The sequence below is a fragment of the Vanessa tameamea genome, chromosome 5, assembly GCF_037043105.1.
Source record: "Vanessa tameamea isolate UH-Manoa-2023 chromosome 5, ilVanTame1 primary haplotype, whole genome shotgun sequence".
Classification (NCBI taxonomy): domain Eukaryota; kingdom Metazoa; phylum Arthropoda; class Insecta; order Lepidoptera; family Nymphalidae; genus Vanessa; species Vanessa tameamea.
In genome coordinates, this window is record NC_087313.1 from 13,253,272 (window position 1) to 13,271,904 (window position 18,633).

At 32.7% G+C, this 18,633-nt stretch overlaps 2 protein-coding genes across 3 annotated transcripts in view; both read left to right on the forward strand.

Moving 5' to 3' along the window:
- LOC113404470 (endoplasmic reticulum chaperone BiP) overlaps positions 1 to 18,633 on the forward strand; it is a 60,157-nt gene that overhangs the window by 21,193 nt on the left and 20,331 nt on the right. The gene's annotated exons all lie outside the window — the stretch shown is intronic.
- On the forward strand, positions 981 to 17,846 carry LOC113404431 (high affinity copper uptake protein 1-like). 2 transcript variants are annotated; one of them, XM_064220814.1, is made up of 8 exons: positions 981 to 1,313; positions 6,874 to 7,027; positions 9,217 to 9,302; positions 14,375 to 14,458; positions 15,388 to 15,515; positions 15,782 to 15,877; positions 16,343 to 16,463; positions 17,080 to 17,309. In XM_064220814.1, the coding sequence occupies exons 2-8, from the start codon at positions 6,893 to 6,895 to the stop codon at positions 17,081 to 17,083; spliced, it is 654 nt and encodes a 217-aa protein (XP_064076884.1). In that variant the 5' UTR covers positions 981 to 1,313; positions 6,874 to 6,892; the 3' UTR covers positions 17,084 to 17,309. The 2 variants fall into 2 exon arrangements, with proteins under 2 accessions (XP_064076884.1, XP_026501099.2); XM_026645314.2 differs by lacking the exon at positions 16,343 to 16,463 and having other exon boundaries at positions 982 to 1,313; positions 17,080 to 17,846.

Consider the following 18,633-nt stretch of genomic DNA (forward strand, 5'->3'; position numbering starts at 1 on the left):
GATAGGTAAGAGATAGTATCGATAGTATATCGATAGTATTGTCACGTGTTAATACAATCGATAGATAGTATCAATAGTATCGCTACTACCAATAGTATCTGCTTACAGAGACCTAGCGATAATATCGACAGTATCGATAGTATTGCCGTAATCAATAGTATTGCTCACGGAGAGCTATCGATACTATCGATAGTACTATCGATATCCTGAATAGTTTTCGAGGTCAACTATCGATAGTCAAACTATCGATAGTTATGCAACGCTGATTGACAGTTTTCAGTGACTTTTTTTATTCTTTCGCCTTAGAGTAAACAAAGACAGGATCATACAGCCTAATAGTAATGATATAATTACTTACATTAAGGCCTTTAGTATATCATCATCATCAACTTCATCAGACCATGTCAGTCCACTGGTGGACATAGGCCTTTCCAATCTTCAGCTGTCTTTCTCTAACTAACCACTTCTCTTCTGCCTACCGTACGAATATATATGCGTCAACTAACTACAAGGCACTCTACACTACGTTTATTTACAAATTATGATCGCGTAGAATGATGGCAAGGATTCTAGCAGAATTTCTCCTCGAAATCGCAATTTCGAATCACGGGGAAAAAATGAACCAGCCGCCGGCTTTATAATTTTTTTTCTATTACAATTTTTTTTAATATTGCTTAGTAATTAAGGTATAATATAAGATTAAATCCGTTCAAACATTATTAAAATTATAACTTTATTTAACCATCTTTTTAGCCTTCATTGTCTATTTTCCAAAAGAAATAAAAACAAATTGTCATATATCAATCTACTTTTTTCTTTATTCTGGTTTTTGTTGTGCCAAGAGGGCACAGATTATTTCACTAATGTCACGTGCGAATGTCAATATAATTCAATTCAATTCTTAGTTTAATGGCTTTTAGTTGTGCCGACAGTATATCAATGTAAAAAATATTTTAAACATCTGTCAACTGTCAGTTGTCACTAGGTGACATATAGTTAACTGGCCTCTTTTTCATAATAAATTGATAAATATTTCAAGTTCTGCACTTGCAACCACTAGCCAGCAATTGTTTAAATTAAATGGAAATAGCGATTTCCCACTTTCATTTTTAAATTAATTACATAATCTCGTCGTTTAAATTGACTGTATAACGTTTTATCATTGAGCCATTCATTGAAAAGTGGGTTATTTATATTATATTATTTACTATTAGATAAATCGTCATAAGATAGCGATGAATTCATCGAGTGATAGAAAGATGGACTTGTAAATAGAAATGAGGTACAGACAATTAAAAGTGTTATCTATATAGGTAAGTTGCACTAAACTTTATTTAAAGTACAATATATAATATACTTTCATAGATTATTTTTAAATATCACAATGAACTCAAAGAGACTCAAAGAAGAAATAATAGAAATCAATAAATACAGAAAATAAATAAATAATTGAAGATACTTTTACATTAATATTTGTTTGTTTATCTTCTATTACAAAGTGGTGTTATTTCTATGATTTTAGAGAAAGTAACTAATTTTTTGTCATATAAATGAACCTTAACTACATGTAGAGATGTCATAATTAAATTGAAATAATTGATTAAGTGTTTTTGAATAAATGATTGCAGTTTGAATATTAAATTTGTATTCAATTCATTCTCTCATCAAAATTTAAATATATTTATTTATCAAAGAAAATGAATGTATATAGGGAGAATGTTTATATATTGTTTAAAATCAAAAGTTTAAATGAATCTACCATTTTGATATAGGTGATCCATATTCAAACTATAAAGTCATACTCAGAACTATGTAATTATGGCTGCATAGTTACATAGTTCTGAGACATAGGTCTCGTCTCTTAAGTAGATGTTTTATTGCTATTCCACCACAATGTTTTCTGAGTTGATTGACATGTGGTAGAAAGTAATTTGAAAGTATTAAAAATAAAGTAGTTTTTAGTAAATATTGCCTTTATAATTTTAAATATGATTACAAAACCATACAATATACATAATTTATATGATGACTGGCTGTATGAAAATAAAAAAATATTTATATCATCCATAAAAAAAACAAGTTTTTGTCAGATCTTTTCTATTCAAATATTTTGTTTTTTTTTTTTTTATTATATAGTATAATGTTTATATTATGCAATGCATATTATGTTAATATATTAAACAATGTTACTAATGCATACTTAACATATTACATAATAATACATAATATGTAGTACAAAATATAATAGATCATACAGCATAAACATCTTTCAGATAAGATATGTTATATTAAAAAATGTTACAAATTAATGTTTATTAATCTTACTTAGTATTATTATGGATTAAAAAAATCGATGTATGTTAATCAGACTTAAGTTTTTTTATTTTATCGAAGTCGTTACATAATAACAGGAAGTAAACTTCAGTAATTTAACAATAACCTCAATGTACATAGTGTATTGAAATATTTATCGCCATATTAAGAAATATAAAAGAATCTTTTTTTAAGTTAGTGTAAATGTAATTTTGAAATTAATACTAACACAGTAATAACACCTGTATTTTCCAATTTTCCCCTCCACTTAAACATATAGCACATGTTAGAAGGACATACAACTTTAACCTATCTTTGCAGTACATAGTCTATTCAGCTTTACCCTTCTTGTATTAAAACATCGTCATCGTCATCTTCATCGTCATCGTCATCGTCATCGTCATCGTCATCGTCATCGTCATCGTCATCGTCATCGTCATCGTCATCGTCATCGTCATCTTCATCTTCATCGTCATCATCTTCATCTTCATCTTCATCGTCATCGTCATCGTCATCTTCATCTTCATCTTCATCTTCATCGTCATCGTCATCGTCATCGTCATCGTCATCGTCATCGTCATCGTCATCGTCATCGTCATCTTCATCTTCATCGTCATCATCTTCATCTTCATCTTCATCGTCATCGTCATCGTCATCTTCATCTTCATCTTCATCTTCATCGTCATCGTCATCGTCATCGTCATCGTCATCGTCATCGTCATCGTCATCGTCATCGTCATCGTCATCGTCATCGTCATCGTCATCGTCATCGTCATCGTCATCGTCATCGTCATCGTCATCGTCATCGTCATCATCTTCATCTTCATCTTCATCGTCATCTTCATCTTCATCTTCATCTTCATCTTCATCGTCATCGTCATCGTCATCGTCATCGTCATCGTCATCGTCATCTTCATCTTCATCGTCATCATCTTCATCTTCATCTTCATCGTCATCGTCATCGTCATCTTCATCTTCATCTTCATCTTCATCGTCATCGTCATCGTCATCGTCATCGTCATCGTCATCGTCATCGTCATCGTCATCGTCATCGTCATCGTCATCGTCATCGTCATCGTCATCGTCATCGTCATCGTCATCTTCATCTTCATCGTCATCGTCATCATCTTCATCTTCATCTTCATCGTCATCGTCATCGTCATCTTCATCTTCATCTTCATCTTCATCGTCATCGTCATCGTCATCGTCATCGTCATCGTCATCGTCATCGTCATCGTCATCGTCTTCATCTTCATCTTCATCTTCATCGTCATCGTCATCGTCATCTTCATCTTCATCGTCATCGTCATCGTCATCTTCATCGTCATCGTCATCGTCATCGTCATCGTCATCGTCATCGTCATCGTCATCGTCATCGTCATCGTCATCGTCATCGTCATCGTCATCGTCATCGTCATCGTCATCATCTTCATCTTCATCGTCATCTTCATCGTCATCGTCATCGTCTTCGTCTTCATCTTCATCTTCATCTTCATCGTCATCTTCATCTTCATCTTCATCTTCATCTTCATCGTCATCGTCATCGTCATCGTCATCGTCATCGTCATCTTCATCTTCATCGTCATCATCTTCATCTTCATCTTCATCGTCATCGTCATCGTCATCTTCATCTTCATCTTCATCTTCAACTTCATCGTCATCGTCATCGTCATCGTCATCTTCATCTTCATCTTCATCTTCATCTTCATCGTCATCGTCATCGTCATCGTCATCGTCATCGTCATCGTCATCGTCATCGTCATCGTCATCGTCATCGTCATCGTCATCGTCATCATCTTCATCTTCATCTTCATCTTCATCGTCATCGTCATCTTCATCTTCATCTTCATCGTCATCGTCATCGTCATCGTCATCGTCATCGTCATCTTCATCTTCATCGTCATCGTCATCGTCATCTTCATCGTCATCGTCATCGTCATCTTCATCTTCATCTTCATCGTCATCGTCATCGTCATCGTCATCGTCATCGTCATCTTCATCTTCATCTTCATCTTCATCTTCATCTTCATCGTCATCGTCATCGTCATCGTCATCGTCATCGTCATCTTCATCTTCATCGTCATCATCTTCATCTTCATCTTCATCGTCATCGTCATCGTCATCTTCATCTTCATCTTCAACTTCATCGTCATCGTCATCGTCATCGTCATCTTCATCTTCATCTTCATCTTCATCTTCATCTTCATCGTCATCGTCATCGTCATCGTCATCGTCATCGTCATCGTCATCGTCATCGTCATCGTCATCGTCATCGTCATCGTCATCGTCATCGTCATCGTCATCGTCATCATCTTCATCTTCATCTTCATCTTCATCTTCATCTTCATCGTCATCGTCATCTTCATCTTCATCTTCATCGTCATCGTCATCGTCATCGTCATCGTCATCGTCATCGTCATCTTCATCGTCATCGTCATCGTCATCTTCATCGTCATCGTCATCTTCATCTTCATCTTCATCGTCATCGTCATCGTCATCGTCATCGTCATCGTCATCGTCATCGTCATCGTCATCGTCATCGTCATCGTCATCATCTTCATCTTCATCTTCATCTTCATCTTCATCGTCATCGTCATCTTCATCTTCATCTTCATCGTCATCGTCATCGTCATCGTCATCGTCATCGTCATCGTCATCTTCATCGTCATCGTCATCGTCATCTTCATCGTCATCGTCATCTTCATCTTCATCTTCATCGTCATCGTCATCGTCATCGTCATCGTCATCGTCATCTTCATCGTCATCGTCATCGTCATCGTCATCGTCATCGTCATCGTCATCGTCATCTTCATCTTCATCTTCATCGTTATCGTAATCAAAACTTTCGAAACATACTAGCCTTCGGCGCTACGGGATGTGCAGCACCTTCGCCTATCGTAATAAAGCACAGGCACTTTTCTTAAAAAACACGACAAGACCATATTGAGTCAGTTAACAGAGTCGGTTTTGTGTCAATTTTATACAATCAAATGTGTAAATCTAAGCTTTCTAGCAAAATCATCAAAATAAAACACAACAAACATAATGAGCACTCATTCGAATTACGCGACAACATATTTAAATATGAATAATGTGTTCTTAATTTTCTCGAAAACGGTGCAGTTTCGCACGACGCGAGTAGTATTGTCGTAATCAGATACCAAACCTCTAACATATACAACACTTTGATTCCCCAAAATCGTGGTGACTTTTACTAAACCCAACCCCCTTTCACTATTCATGCTGCAAAGGTTTTGGCTTAAGTTTTACAGTCGGCCGCCTGCCTGACACGAACCCTGCTGGGGAGTGCTATTGTGGTGGTTTACCCGCCACCGCGCGGTTAGCCACTACACTTATTACTAAACATTATCATAATAACAATAATCCCAAAGTATCTGATCAACAATTATAGCCATTACATTTTAGAAAAAACACATACAAGCTTTAGACAATTTGATAAAGAAAACTGCCAATTCATTTGAAATCGATGAGAATAATTTTAACTTAAAAAAAGAATTATTTCGGCAAGTTACTTTTGATGTAGATAACTAATATTTTACCGTAAATTTCAGTTATTGCGTTATAGAGCCATTAATTGTTATTGAAGTAGTAAAATCATTGTCATTTTATTACATATTTATTAATGGAATAAAATCGATATTATTATCACTTAAGTATTGTTATAAAAAAGAATTCTTCAGTATGACTTCAAGACGTTATCATTTTTCTTTGATTTTGCGTGAAATATGTAACGATTAATAATTCTTAAGTATTCTATTTCGGTGATACAATCTTATTTCAATCAGAGCGTAAGATTATGTAACAATTTATCAGATTCTTCCGAAACATCCAGCTTAATAAATAATGCTATATTGATCAATATTAAATATTTTATACTATTTTAGACTATTATTCAATTAGCGTCGGGATCAAATGCTTGACTAGAGCTAATTCTTTTACCATTTTCAAATAACACCACGGAACAACTTACCTACTGATATAGTTACACTGATCATAAGGGTTTTTATGCTGATATGTCCATAGACATTGGCACCCTTATAGATTAATGCGGAACCAACTATAACATTAAGAGTGTGTCAGAAATTAGCCACAAATTCAACGATTTTTTGATGTAGAAAGTAACTATGCGAAGTATTTCTACTTTCTATTGTGAATAATACTAATATCACAAAATTAAACATTGTAAAACGACTTCAAAGTAAAAACACCATAGAGATTTGTAAATTTTTTATTCTACTATAATATATTTTTGCTTACGACTCGTGATGTTATGTTAACATTTAATATTCTATAAATATAAACGGCCATTGTGTCTTAATGTTTACAATAACGGAATTGATTCTAGTTATTTGGTTGAAGACAATGGTCGTGATAAATTATCTTAATGTATGACTCTAGTCATAACGAAAATTGTGTTCCTGTAGTCGAAAATAAAATTAAGTCGTTCCGTTCATATCGAATGTCGTGATTTATTTGCCTATTAAATAAATGATACGGATAGTACAAAGCAGACAATCACAAGTCTTTATCTTCGTGCAGGTGAAGAGAAGAATCGAAGATGCATATGTGGATGTGGTTCGGTTACGATATCGGCGAGTTCCTCTTCGCCGGGCTCACAATAAATACACGATGGGCCTTCGCTATTACATGGGTCGTGCTTTTCTTCGTAGCTTTACTCTTTGAGGGCTCAAAGGTACGGACGACTCTGTTTTTTATTTTTAATTTAAGGTATCAATAAAATATCTCTGTATTTTTTTAGTTCATAATTCTATCGTGTTGCTTTTATATGGAAAGGATATGGATCAGATTTATACTTCTTTGTTAATGTAATCCAAATATTTAAATAATTTATTGAATAATATTTCGAATATTTTATTGAATAATATGTCGTAGATTACTGCAAATATACATTGAATAGTGGAGAAGAAAGTTTACGCAGATTTCAAACATATAAAATTCAAAATAAGTTGTAATAGATAAATAAATAATAAATTATTATGAAAGATAAAATCACACAAAATTCTTTTCTTCGACTGTACATATTAAATTATTACAGAATATAAGTAATGATTGATTATTACATTTATATATCCATTGCTTAATTTTATTTTTAAAACTCATTGATCATGTTTGCTCTCGTATACATTCAAGGTAATCTATTAGTTTCGATTAAGGTTTCAATCAAAATTGAAAAAAATATCTCAAATATTCTATACATGTACTGTTTAAAGGTAATTTAAAGTTAGGATAAAATATAAATCATAATAAGAGACTACCTTTGCCTGGTTAGTAAAATTAAAAGTATCGTTTATACGAGTACATGCCTTAAGACATTTTGAAACGGTTTATTATTATATATATTATAGTATAGCTTGGTCGTATGGTTTTAGTCGTCACATCGAATTAATATTAGACAATAACAGTCTAATGCAGTTTATTTTTATTAGGTTACCAAATCCGTCACCTGATGTTTAGTGGTCACTATCGCCGATAGAAATTTGAATCATTCCTTACATCACCATTGCGCCACAAACCTTAACTTACAACTAAGGTTTTACTTTCTTTATGCCTGTAGTTAAACTTACTTTCTAACCCTTCACACAAAACGGAAAAAACTAAGTATAGGTGTTTGGCGGTAGAGTGTGAGATAAATGGGTAACCTACCCGGATGCACCAAGAATCTCTACCACCAAGTATAGTAGTGATGACGACCTCCGTTTTCGAGTAGTGTGTACACCAGTTTTAATGGGTACGCCACTCCGAGGTCCCGGGTTCGATTCCCAACTGAGTCGATGTAGAAAAAGTTCATTAATTTTCTATGTTGTCTTGGGTCTGGGTGTTTGTGGTACGATCGTTACTTCTGATTTTCCATAAGACATGTGCTTTAGCTACTTACATTGGGATCAGAGTAATGTACGTGATGTTGTCCAATATTTATTTATTTATTAGTAGTATAATATGTTTTGAGCTCTCCCCTGAGAACGACCATCGTGTCAGAAAGCGGTTAGGTGGACATCATATTACAGTCATCCGACTGTAAAATAGTCTACTGAATAAAAATAATCTTGCATTTTATTATTTAATAAATACAGTGAATTTGAAAAAAAGAGTGCGAAATTCTTCTGTAAAGTAAGGTTATCATCCAATATTCTTGGCATAAGCTTAGTTGGCAATTGTTATCGTGACATTTTTGGCCTTAAAGGCTAAGCATTGCACACGTATCTATAATCGAAACAATGATACGTTTAAATAAAACTAAAACTATCTAGTCTCTTGTCATGTTTGTCAAGTATTTTTGTGTTTAGTATCTATTGCCGTGCTTTAATGTTAAAAAATATAGTAAATATGATTATTTCTACCGTATAAATAAGCCATAATACCACTTGATCAGCTGTAACAGATGATTAAAAAAATGTTTATGAACAATTAGATTTGTGTATTTATAGTGATAACTTTCAGAGCTTTGGTTAATACAGTAACGGGTTTTGTTCGTAGTCATAAATTCACGAGATAAACTTTATATATAATCAATGCATTAAAATATGTTATATATACATTTTAATTAAATTTTTATTTCTGAGAGATCATAGCCGATTTTAAGCCGTTTACTCTAAAAGGATTTTGAAAAACTGCATTTTTTGTGATTTATTTATATAAATCACAAAAAGATAATCTGGTCTTATGGCCAGATTATCAGGCTTAGAGACTTATCTAAGAAAATCTATCAACATCATCATAAATCATGAGGTAGTGAAGCCACAGATGCCCGGGGTGCGTCTGGCTAACAAACATACATCTCCATGATGACCTGTCTTCTGTTTATTCTCTTCACATTGACATTTATAATTAAAGCTATGAAAATATTAATCATATTTTCCTTAGGTGTACCTAGCGGGAGTCCAGAAAGAAGCTCACAAGAAACTGTACCCGTATCGTTCGGATGAGAGACGAAATCTGCTATGTGATCGGTAAGGAATATTATCTATACATAAAATTGGAGTGCGGTAGACCACTGTCACCAGGATTATGAGAATGCTGCCGAGAAGGTCCTGGACGATCTGGACATGTAAAATTAGAATTTATTTAATTCTAATCTCATGTTATTTACTTGAAGTTGCAGAATAGACCTTGAAGGAGTATTTATTTTAATCTATACATATCATAAAATTGGAGTCTCTGTTTGTAATAATAAAATAACCGCTTGTCACTAAATGCATATGCATGTATACACGGTACATATACCACAATAACATATTTTTCAATTTTGTTCTGTCTGTTTGTTCCGGCTAAGGACTGATTTTAACGAAACTTTCATTATTAGTAGTATTCAAATATATTCCAATTTTAAAAATGTATGTTAAAAAATATGTATACCTATAACCTTTTACCTAATTTTGTCCAGTTATACTTAGTATAAATGCAATACATTCGCGAACACCTGAATCGCCCAACGTACATGTTCCTTCCCCAAATGCACATAGGATATGAGTTGATTTATTTGATTGTGACCATCATACTATTCACTGCCTAAACCGATAGGTCTGGAAGTATGAAAAAAAAATACATTTTATCATATGACGTCGGTAAGGAGATTTAATTGGAATAAAAATATAGTTTTTTTATGGGAGATGGAACTAAAGTGTGTACGTTTGTTGGCTTTTGTTTATAATTAAATTTCGTATGGATGTGTTAAATATTCGATATTATTTAAAATAGCTTATTTTAATAAAATATATTATGTATCTAATTTACAAAAGTAACAGAGTAAATACTTAATTTTACCCGTATACCAAAAGATTTCTCAAAAAGGAAAGCGCAACGAAACGTATACATACATTCATATTGATCACGGCGTTTTTAGAATGATATATCTATTTTAAATAAATTAGGAAATGACACAATCAGGTGTTACATGTAACTGTTAATATAATGTCGATGGTGATGTCCTCCTGTCTGATATCAGCCAATGCACCGTTTCCATGGTAATAGCTAACTGCGCACGCGTGAGTAAAAATATCCGATGGAACTGCAAAACCACACGACATAAGAGCCGGGGGCGTTTCGACTTTTACGCGCTTTCGCGAGACACGGGCGTATTAAACACTGTCAAATCTAACTTAAATATTTTAGACCCAGGATTTGCACCCCGTTATATAATTAACGGGTTCATATATATATATATATATATGTATGTATGTATGTGTGTTTCCGTTGCTAAAACCTACTTGTTTTTAAATGTAAATTAATTCTGTTAACTCAACGTACCAAATATCAATCAAACTTTTACGTCTTCTTCATTCTGACATTGACGAACTGATAATTATATTTGACTGACTCAACACACTAGTTTACTATGTAGGTTAGTATGTGAGATAAGATTGTTTGAGGATATTTGTTTAAAAATACTTCCTTACCTTTTATGATTTCTGAGTGTCATTCAGGCCGCTGGTTGAACAGCGCCGTTTAGTAAAGAAGCTCGGCGTTTATTTGGATGGTTAATTAAGCTAGATACTTGTGACATATATATAGGTTTAAAGAACTTTATTTCTCAAGAACATTACAGTTCACTTATGAGTACAGAATTTTACACATAATGCAGTTAAACATGTAACAAATAGTTCGACCGTAAGAATATCAATTGGTAATGACTCAAAAAAGGGTTGGATAGCAACAAGGAAATTATTTAATTAATTTATTTTTTTTGGCTTCGCATTTATTTTAAACTATAAAAGTATTTATTTGTTTGTTGTGGGTAGTTTGATAGAAAAAAAAAACAAATATAACTAACAATGTGATTTATTTTAGATTTTACGCATTACATTTGAAGTATGTATTGTTTCAATTTACTTTTGAATATAGAAATGCTTTCGCACATTTTTATTTCATTTGGTAGTTTATTGTATCTCATGACACCGTCATGTAAAATGTTTCTTTTACCGTAACCTGTTCTCGCTGTAGTCAATGCTAGTTTGTGAGTATTTCTTAGGTTGTGTGTATATTCCCGTTTGGTAAGAGAAGTCTGCATATGAATGTTTTCAGATAACATTTTTTTAATTAATATACATATGTTTACGGTGTACATTTGCTCAAGGTTAAGTATCTTGGTGGTTTTATATACTAGAGAAGTAGATGTTAATATGGGATATTTGAACAAAACTTTGATAGCTTTATTTTGTGCACGCTGTAGTGGCATGATATTAGTTTTTGCGGCACAGCCCCAGACTTCTATTAAATACGTTAGTTTAGATTTTATAAGCGAATTATACAGCATCGGTCGTATTTTAGGTGGGACACAAGAAGACATTCTTCTTAGTGCTCCAATGAATTGTGTAAGTTTATTTTTCACGTGAGCTATGTGGGGTCGCCATGTTAATTTATCATCCAAAATTAGACCAAGATACTTCTTCTGGTGTGATCTACGAAGTACTTCGTTATTAATATGTAGTGTTATGCCTTCCGGTATTTTTTTATTTTTCGCACTTAAAATCATGTAAGAACTTTTTTTCGCGTTAACTGTTAGTAGATTACATTGACACCAAGTAGTATATTGCTGTAGATCTTTCTGTGCCTGATCAACCAATTCTGTTAGGTCCTTTCCAAAGTAAAAAAGACACGTATCGTCAGCATAAAGTGTTATATGTCCAGTTAGGTTAATATTTGTTACATTGTTGACGTAAATTAGAAATAATAATGGCCCTATTACGGATCCCTGGGGAATACCGCAGGTTATGTATTGGGGATTGCTTGTGTAATCCGTAATTAAAACTATATTGTAATTAAAACTAAAACATGCACTTAAATTAAACTTTGTACCTATTAATTGATAAAAAAATAATAAAAGAAACCTAAAAACAATTCAACGAATAAAAATAAAACTTGTGCTAGAGATTTTTGTAATAAAACTGTGCTAGCTACTTTAAGTTTAGAGCAAAAAAATGTTGACAATAATGGCCGTCAAATAATTTTTATTCAACTAAGCTAAATAATTAAATTTAAAATTTAGAAACGTAGATTATAAATTTAAAAATGATATAATATTTCATTTAATACGGCTGGTATTAAGAATTACGTGTTTCAGGAGTGTGTAAAGTGTGTATTTTTGTATTAATTGTTATGTGTTCAAACTTTTTATTAGGGAATTTGGCACGATAGTCGATATCTCTCATTGGCATTCTAAACCGGTGGCAACTTTGTATTTAAATTAATACTTTTACGTGACGATATGAAACCGCTTTTAAAAACCTACTTGAATAATCGTTTTTTTATAATGACTTTTGTGACTATATGATCTATTTATGCCATATATCATGTTATGATTTAATAATTAAAAAAAACATACTTAGTAAAAAGTATTTAATTTATATCTACCGAAAGACATGCATATCCTCGGGCTCCTATTGGATCCTTGTAAAAGGAGCCCATTAGTACTTAATAATACTTGGTAAAAGGTACAGACCTCTATTTAATCTTATTTCAATAAGCCTATATTATTATTATTTTACAAAGTCTCTGATAGCCGCATCATGTATGAGATAAAATTTTATCTCCAATAAACATTTACTGTATTCGTTTTCAACGTCAGATAAATAATATAAATAAACAAAACATAGGTATTTTATTACTAAAACGTGTTGTAAATATTATAACTCTATCGTAGTTTATCTTGCGGATGTGACGAATTACGTACGGCTGCTTAAAGTAGACTGAGTTGGGTTGATAACAAGGCATATATGTAACCCCCGTTTGTCTTTAACTTTTTAATAACAGTTAAACAACTGCCAAATGCATTTTCAACTGACGTCTGCCTCATTTGCTAAGTGTATGTTGTATTTGGTACCTAGTCCTTAAGAAATAAATAATTAGATATTTAAAATTATTTAATGTTGTTAAAAAAAAGTTAAAACCTATCAATTTATTAACAAACTCACAACAACCTGCAAGTTCTTTATAAATATATCTTTATTTGTAATACAACAGTATTCCACTTAACTACTTATATCTACTTAAATAAATTTTACTTCTATAGTAGTTTAGCTTCGTCGACATTTGAAACAGCATTGTTTCGCAAATCTCTCAATCAATAAATTATATCGCGTGAATTCGATGTCAGATGTTTTTTATTTGTTTTTATTCCTTATGTGGTTGGAATAAGCATAGGTACCTAGTGTATAAATCCTTCTACCATCAGTGGAAGCAATCAGACCGGTCATAATTATGTTATAAAAATATTTTTTCACCGTTACTCTATAAAACAAAATTATTATTTTTTTCCTAAATTTAAATGTCATTAAAAGAATATTCAGGCGGTTCAAATATAAATTGCAGACATCAAAAATCTAAGTAAATAGTATAAAATAAACATTTCTAAATCGTAATAAAATAGGTGAAACGGATATACAGCTATATACGTTATATTAATTAAACTATCATTTCACATTTAAATCTGAATAATTTACATATAACAACAATTACTATAATTTTGTCGTAAAGTTGACCTCGAGAATTTGACGGCAAGTTGGCAACACGTTCTAAATTCAAACCATGTGAGACCTTGTAATGTTGACCAACTACCCAACTGAATGAATGTGAATGGATAAATTGTTTTAACTAGATTAATCAACTTTATAATGTTCAAGTAACGTTTAACGCTTAACTTAATTAACTATAAGATTATCTTAATTAATATTTTGTTAAAAACAAAAAATATCAATGTTGATAAAATTATTGAACCTGCTTTAGGTTTTTTTGGAAAGACAACCTTCGCTATTTGAAAAATAAGATGATATTAAAAAAAAAAGCTGTTAAAAATGAAGGTTTTATTTAATATCTGTACGGAAACGAATAAAATCACGAGCACTAAAAGTGTACTTAATTCAAGCTCAATCTGGCTGGTTTAATTAAGTTGCAAAATTTGACCTACACATGTATCTAATTCATAAGTTTTCACGTCTAATCACGTCACGATCTAATGTTTCAGTAACTTATCAACGGTAGCATAGTTTTGTAAGTATAATTATATTAAGCGATTTGATTTTTTTAGGGATCCAGGTAGTGCCATGGAGCCAACGACTAGCCGCAACACCAGTTCCGGTCAAGTCAGTAGATGGGCGTCATTTCGTGTCAGGTACATTTAATTTTCTTATCTAATAACTTTTGTATTTCATATGTCGCAAGCAAGAACAAATAATTATTTTTTACTAAAGACTTTCAGTTTTTTAAATAAATAGTTATAGAATATTACATTTTCTACTAATTTTATTGAAGGAAATATTTTATTCAGTTATCCATTCTTGAATTTAAGTGCGAAGAATGGGGAGCACTTACTCATACTCTAGGACTATGATAACGCTAGCCTCTAGGTCACTGTGTAAAAGATAATTGAACTAATGATATTAAAAAGTCTAGATGGCCCAACGGATAGGAAACTTAGAACTTGATAGAGCTACAAGAGCTAAGTAACCTCGAAGATCGAAGTTCAAATAAGTCTAAGTGCCAACGTTCATTGAGTATTCATTTGTCTATATTTAACGACTATCTCGTGCTTGACGGTAAATGACGGCATCGTGAGGCATGTAAATAGAACAGATGTGTTATTATCACTATCCAATCTATTCCATAATCTTATTAACTACTTATTCATTAAATGTATCCTTACAAACTTTCAAATATACTAGATCTAAACAAAGATTTACCCATTGACAATTTACTACTTTTTACTGATTTGTCATATTCAAGCTGAGCGTATCCAAATCTACTTTGGAGGGACAAAGAAAAGGAGATGCCTTTATCCGGTGACCATTTATGTACCTCACATAATTTGATTTTTGCTAATTTTTACATTCATTTATGTATTCAATTTTGTTTAGGAACTTATCGAGAATTTTCTATTTAGGTTTGTTAAAGTATATAACTGAAAACACTAATCATTTCTAACACATTTAATATAACATACACAAACTTTGCGTTTGCCCAGCAGTGCTGCTATAACCGTGAAATACCTCATAGAATATTTGTTAAGTTTACCGTGCGGCACTGAGTATAGAGAGCTTTCAGAACGTTGGTGAACACGCACCAGACGACGGTGTTCGTGTTGCACAACGTGGTCGGCTACCTGCTCATGCTCACCGTCATGATTTACAACGTGCATCTCCTCTTGGCTGTGGTCTTCGGAATGATGCTCGGTATGTTATAAAATAGAGACAGACGGTCTCGTCTGTGACCTTTTTGGTTTGCCAATATTCATGAATATTTGATTATTTAATGTTGTTGCGATTGCCACAATTTTTTGACTTTTCCTACGGTTTTTTTATTGCTATACAGACCACTTTTCGCCAACTGTAACTCGAAATTCAAAGTTTAGAAGAAACTGGAAGATATGTTACAATACAGTTTATAGAGCGACCGCTAGTTCGACATAATATTCATGGAAATATGTTCTTATTTATAGGGTATTTCCTTTTCGGGACGAAGTTAACCCGATTACAGATGCAGTGCTTCAGTACCAAGCGGCTGGTTATTTGTACGCCGGAGTGCGACGACACAGGTAAAACATATTTAGTACTAATGACGTACACCTGGGTCCTCTATTGTCAAATAGCTTGAATGGCAATAACATTGCCCTCTATTTGTGTACTCACATTTATTTTGCTAAACCTAATCTTCATTTATGTAATGTTTCTTATATTTCATTATAAATCTTTAAGGCAATGACTGTTCTTTTTTTTGTTAATTATAGAAACTCAAGACATTAATTTCTATAACCTTTAATAAAAAACACTCAAACGTCAAGAGTTGAACAAGAAAAAAAAAAAATCGGTAACGGTTCTTTGACACACAAGCTGATTTTTTTGAAAAATAATATTCAATTTTATTTCATCCAATATTTAGAACATCTTCCCAAAAGTCCAGTACACTAAGTTTACAAGGTGTAATATATATATTTAATTATCGACGGATATTCAGCGAAGTATTTTAAAATGATACGCTACGATCCCATCCCTACTCCCAGACCGCTGCAACACTGAGAAGTGTAGCTGGGAAGTGTGCGAAGGCAAGCTGTGCAAGCAGCTGGACGCACTGGAGCTACAACAGGCCGACACCACCCTCGGACATGACTCCTACCGTCCCAAGTACATGATACCAAAAATGACAAGCCTCTAATTTTGACTAAGGTTACCAGATTTAAAAAAGGAATAATTTATAATTGATTGTGATATTTTTTTACAATTAAAACAATGCAATCGAAAGAAATAAAGGTTTTAGTAGCATTATTGAAAGGTACGTTTACAATTTACTGGGTTAAATAATGATTACAGCTAATAAAACTTGGTATTTTAAATAGTTGTCTGGTAACCTTACTCAACTTCTTTATATCCGTTCCGTAGATTGTTATTTTAGCTATATTGTAATAGATTCCTCCTTATCCTTTTCCTCGATGATCTATTCCTCTACACAGTATTTTGCCGAGTACATACAGGCGTATAGAGATTAACCTTAGTTACTTTTTTAGAGTTTTTTGCACTCGTGGAAAATTGCAATTACCTTTTGCTTATTTTTTTTATTTATTCTTTTTGTAATGGCGTCATGGTTTTATTTTGCGTTTCTCATCATTTCATTTACTTCATATTGTGTCACATACATTAAATCTTGCTTTCGTGTTGACATCAGCCAATTGAGAAGCTTCTTCATTACATCATTACATAATTCTATATTCGATTAAACTAATTTATTATGTTTTTTTTTCAGCTGAAAACACTACTCCGCCACTTATAGACTCGCCCGTTAGCTCAGAGTCCGATTTGTTCATATGTCAAACGAGAACGTGTATACAGCCATCGCATTATTTCCCTGTCAGCACTTCACAAGATGCAGGGGAAAGTAGTAACACTACATGCCATTATGGCGCCAAAAAGTGTCCATCAAAGGTTGCCAGGGCGAAAAAAATATTAGCTGGGACCAGACAGTGTCATAATAGTGGAAGTGAGAAGGAAGACAGTCCGACTGTCGAAGACACACAACTCTTGCGTAGTGAACATGGATGTTGTAAAAAACAAGAACAAAAAGAAGAAAAATGCTGCAAATCTAGTCAGAACACGACCGTTGTGATCCACGAAACAGAGAGTAATGACGACTGTTCTGAAACAAAAGTCGAATTCAAAAGTAGAGAAGACAGTCCACAGATTACGTGTTGCCATAATGCGAAAGCAGCGACGAGTGAAAGTCAGGAACAGATAATAAAGTGACGTCTAATAGTTATATTGTGCTATAATTAGTTTTGTATAGAGGCTTATAGATATATTTACAAGTTACTGATATGTTTGTACAGGTTTATGTTTTTCAGTATATAGAATTTTATTTTAAGTTTTGTTTTTAACGAAAATGATTTGAAATCATATTGTTAACGTTGTACAGATTGCTCAATGTAAACGCTAATACATGGCAATAATGTAAAGCAATAAATATATGTTCCAGTTAATATAAGTGTTTAGTTAAAAATAATGAACAAATATATAGTGCTGATCTTCAGTTAGGATGTCATTTTTTATATTTACGGACGGCCATTTTGATTTATACGTAAAAAATGAATTTATTGTTGGTACTCATTCGTTTAAATCAGTAGTTCCCAAACTTATTTTTCTCGTGGACCACCTATTGGCACGTGTTCGTAACCACAGTTTGAGAGAAACATTAAAATATGAACTAAAAAATATTTAAAAATAAAAAATAAATATGATTTAAAAATAATTTTGTTTAATATTGGTGCTTTTAATTCTATCCTTAGTAACCCTACGAGTATTTCAGCAATTAAAATCTATGAATTTGTTAGTGATTCTCCCAAACTGATGAAGAAAAAAAAAAAAAAAAAAGAGGTACGTACCTTTGGCATCAAGTATTTATAGTGGTGATCAAGTTCATGTCTGAACAAGCATTAAGCATTGTCGGGCGGATAGCGCTTTGCAAGTCTGTACACGAAATTGTACGTAATATCGAATACGCAAGTTTGGACAAGTAACAGTCATTTGCTTTATTAAAATATTATCTGCTTAGTTAGGTACTAAAACAATGTAGGCCCTTATAAAACTATGCTTACATTTTTGCTCTTTACTATCAAAAGCAGATAAATTTTCGTGGACCCCCATTAACATCTTATGGACCCCCATTTCTTATTCACGCCTATGTAGACCCCCAGCAAGTCTCCCGTGGACACCTGGGGGTCCACCTGGATCACTTTGGGAATCACTGGTTTAAATTAATTAATGTATTAAAAATGCATTGTAAAGTAATAGGTACTAAATTAAA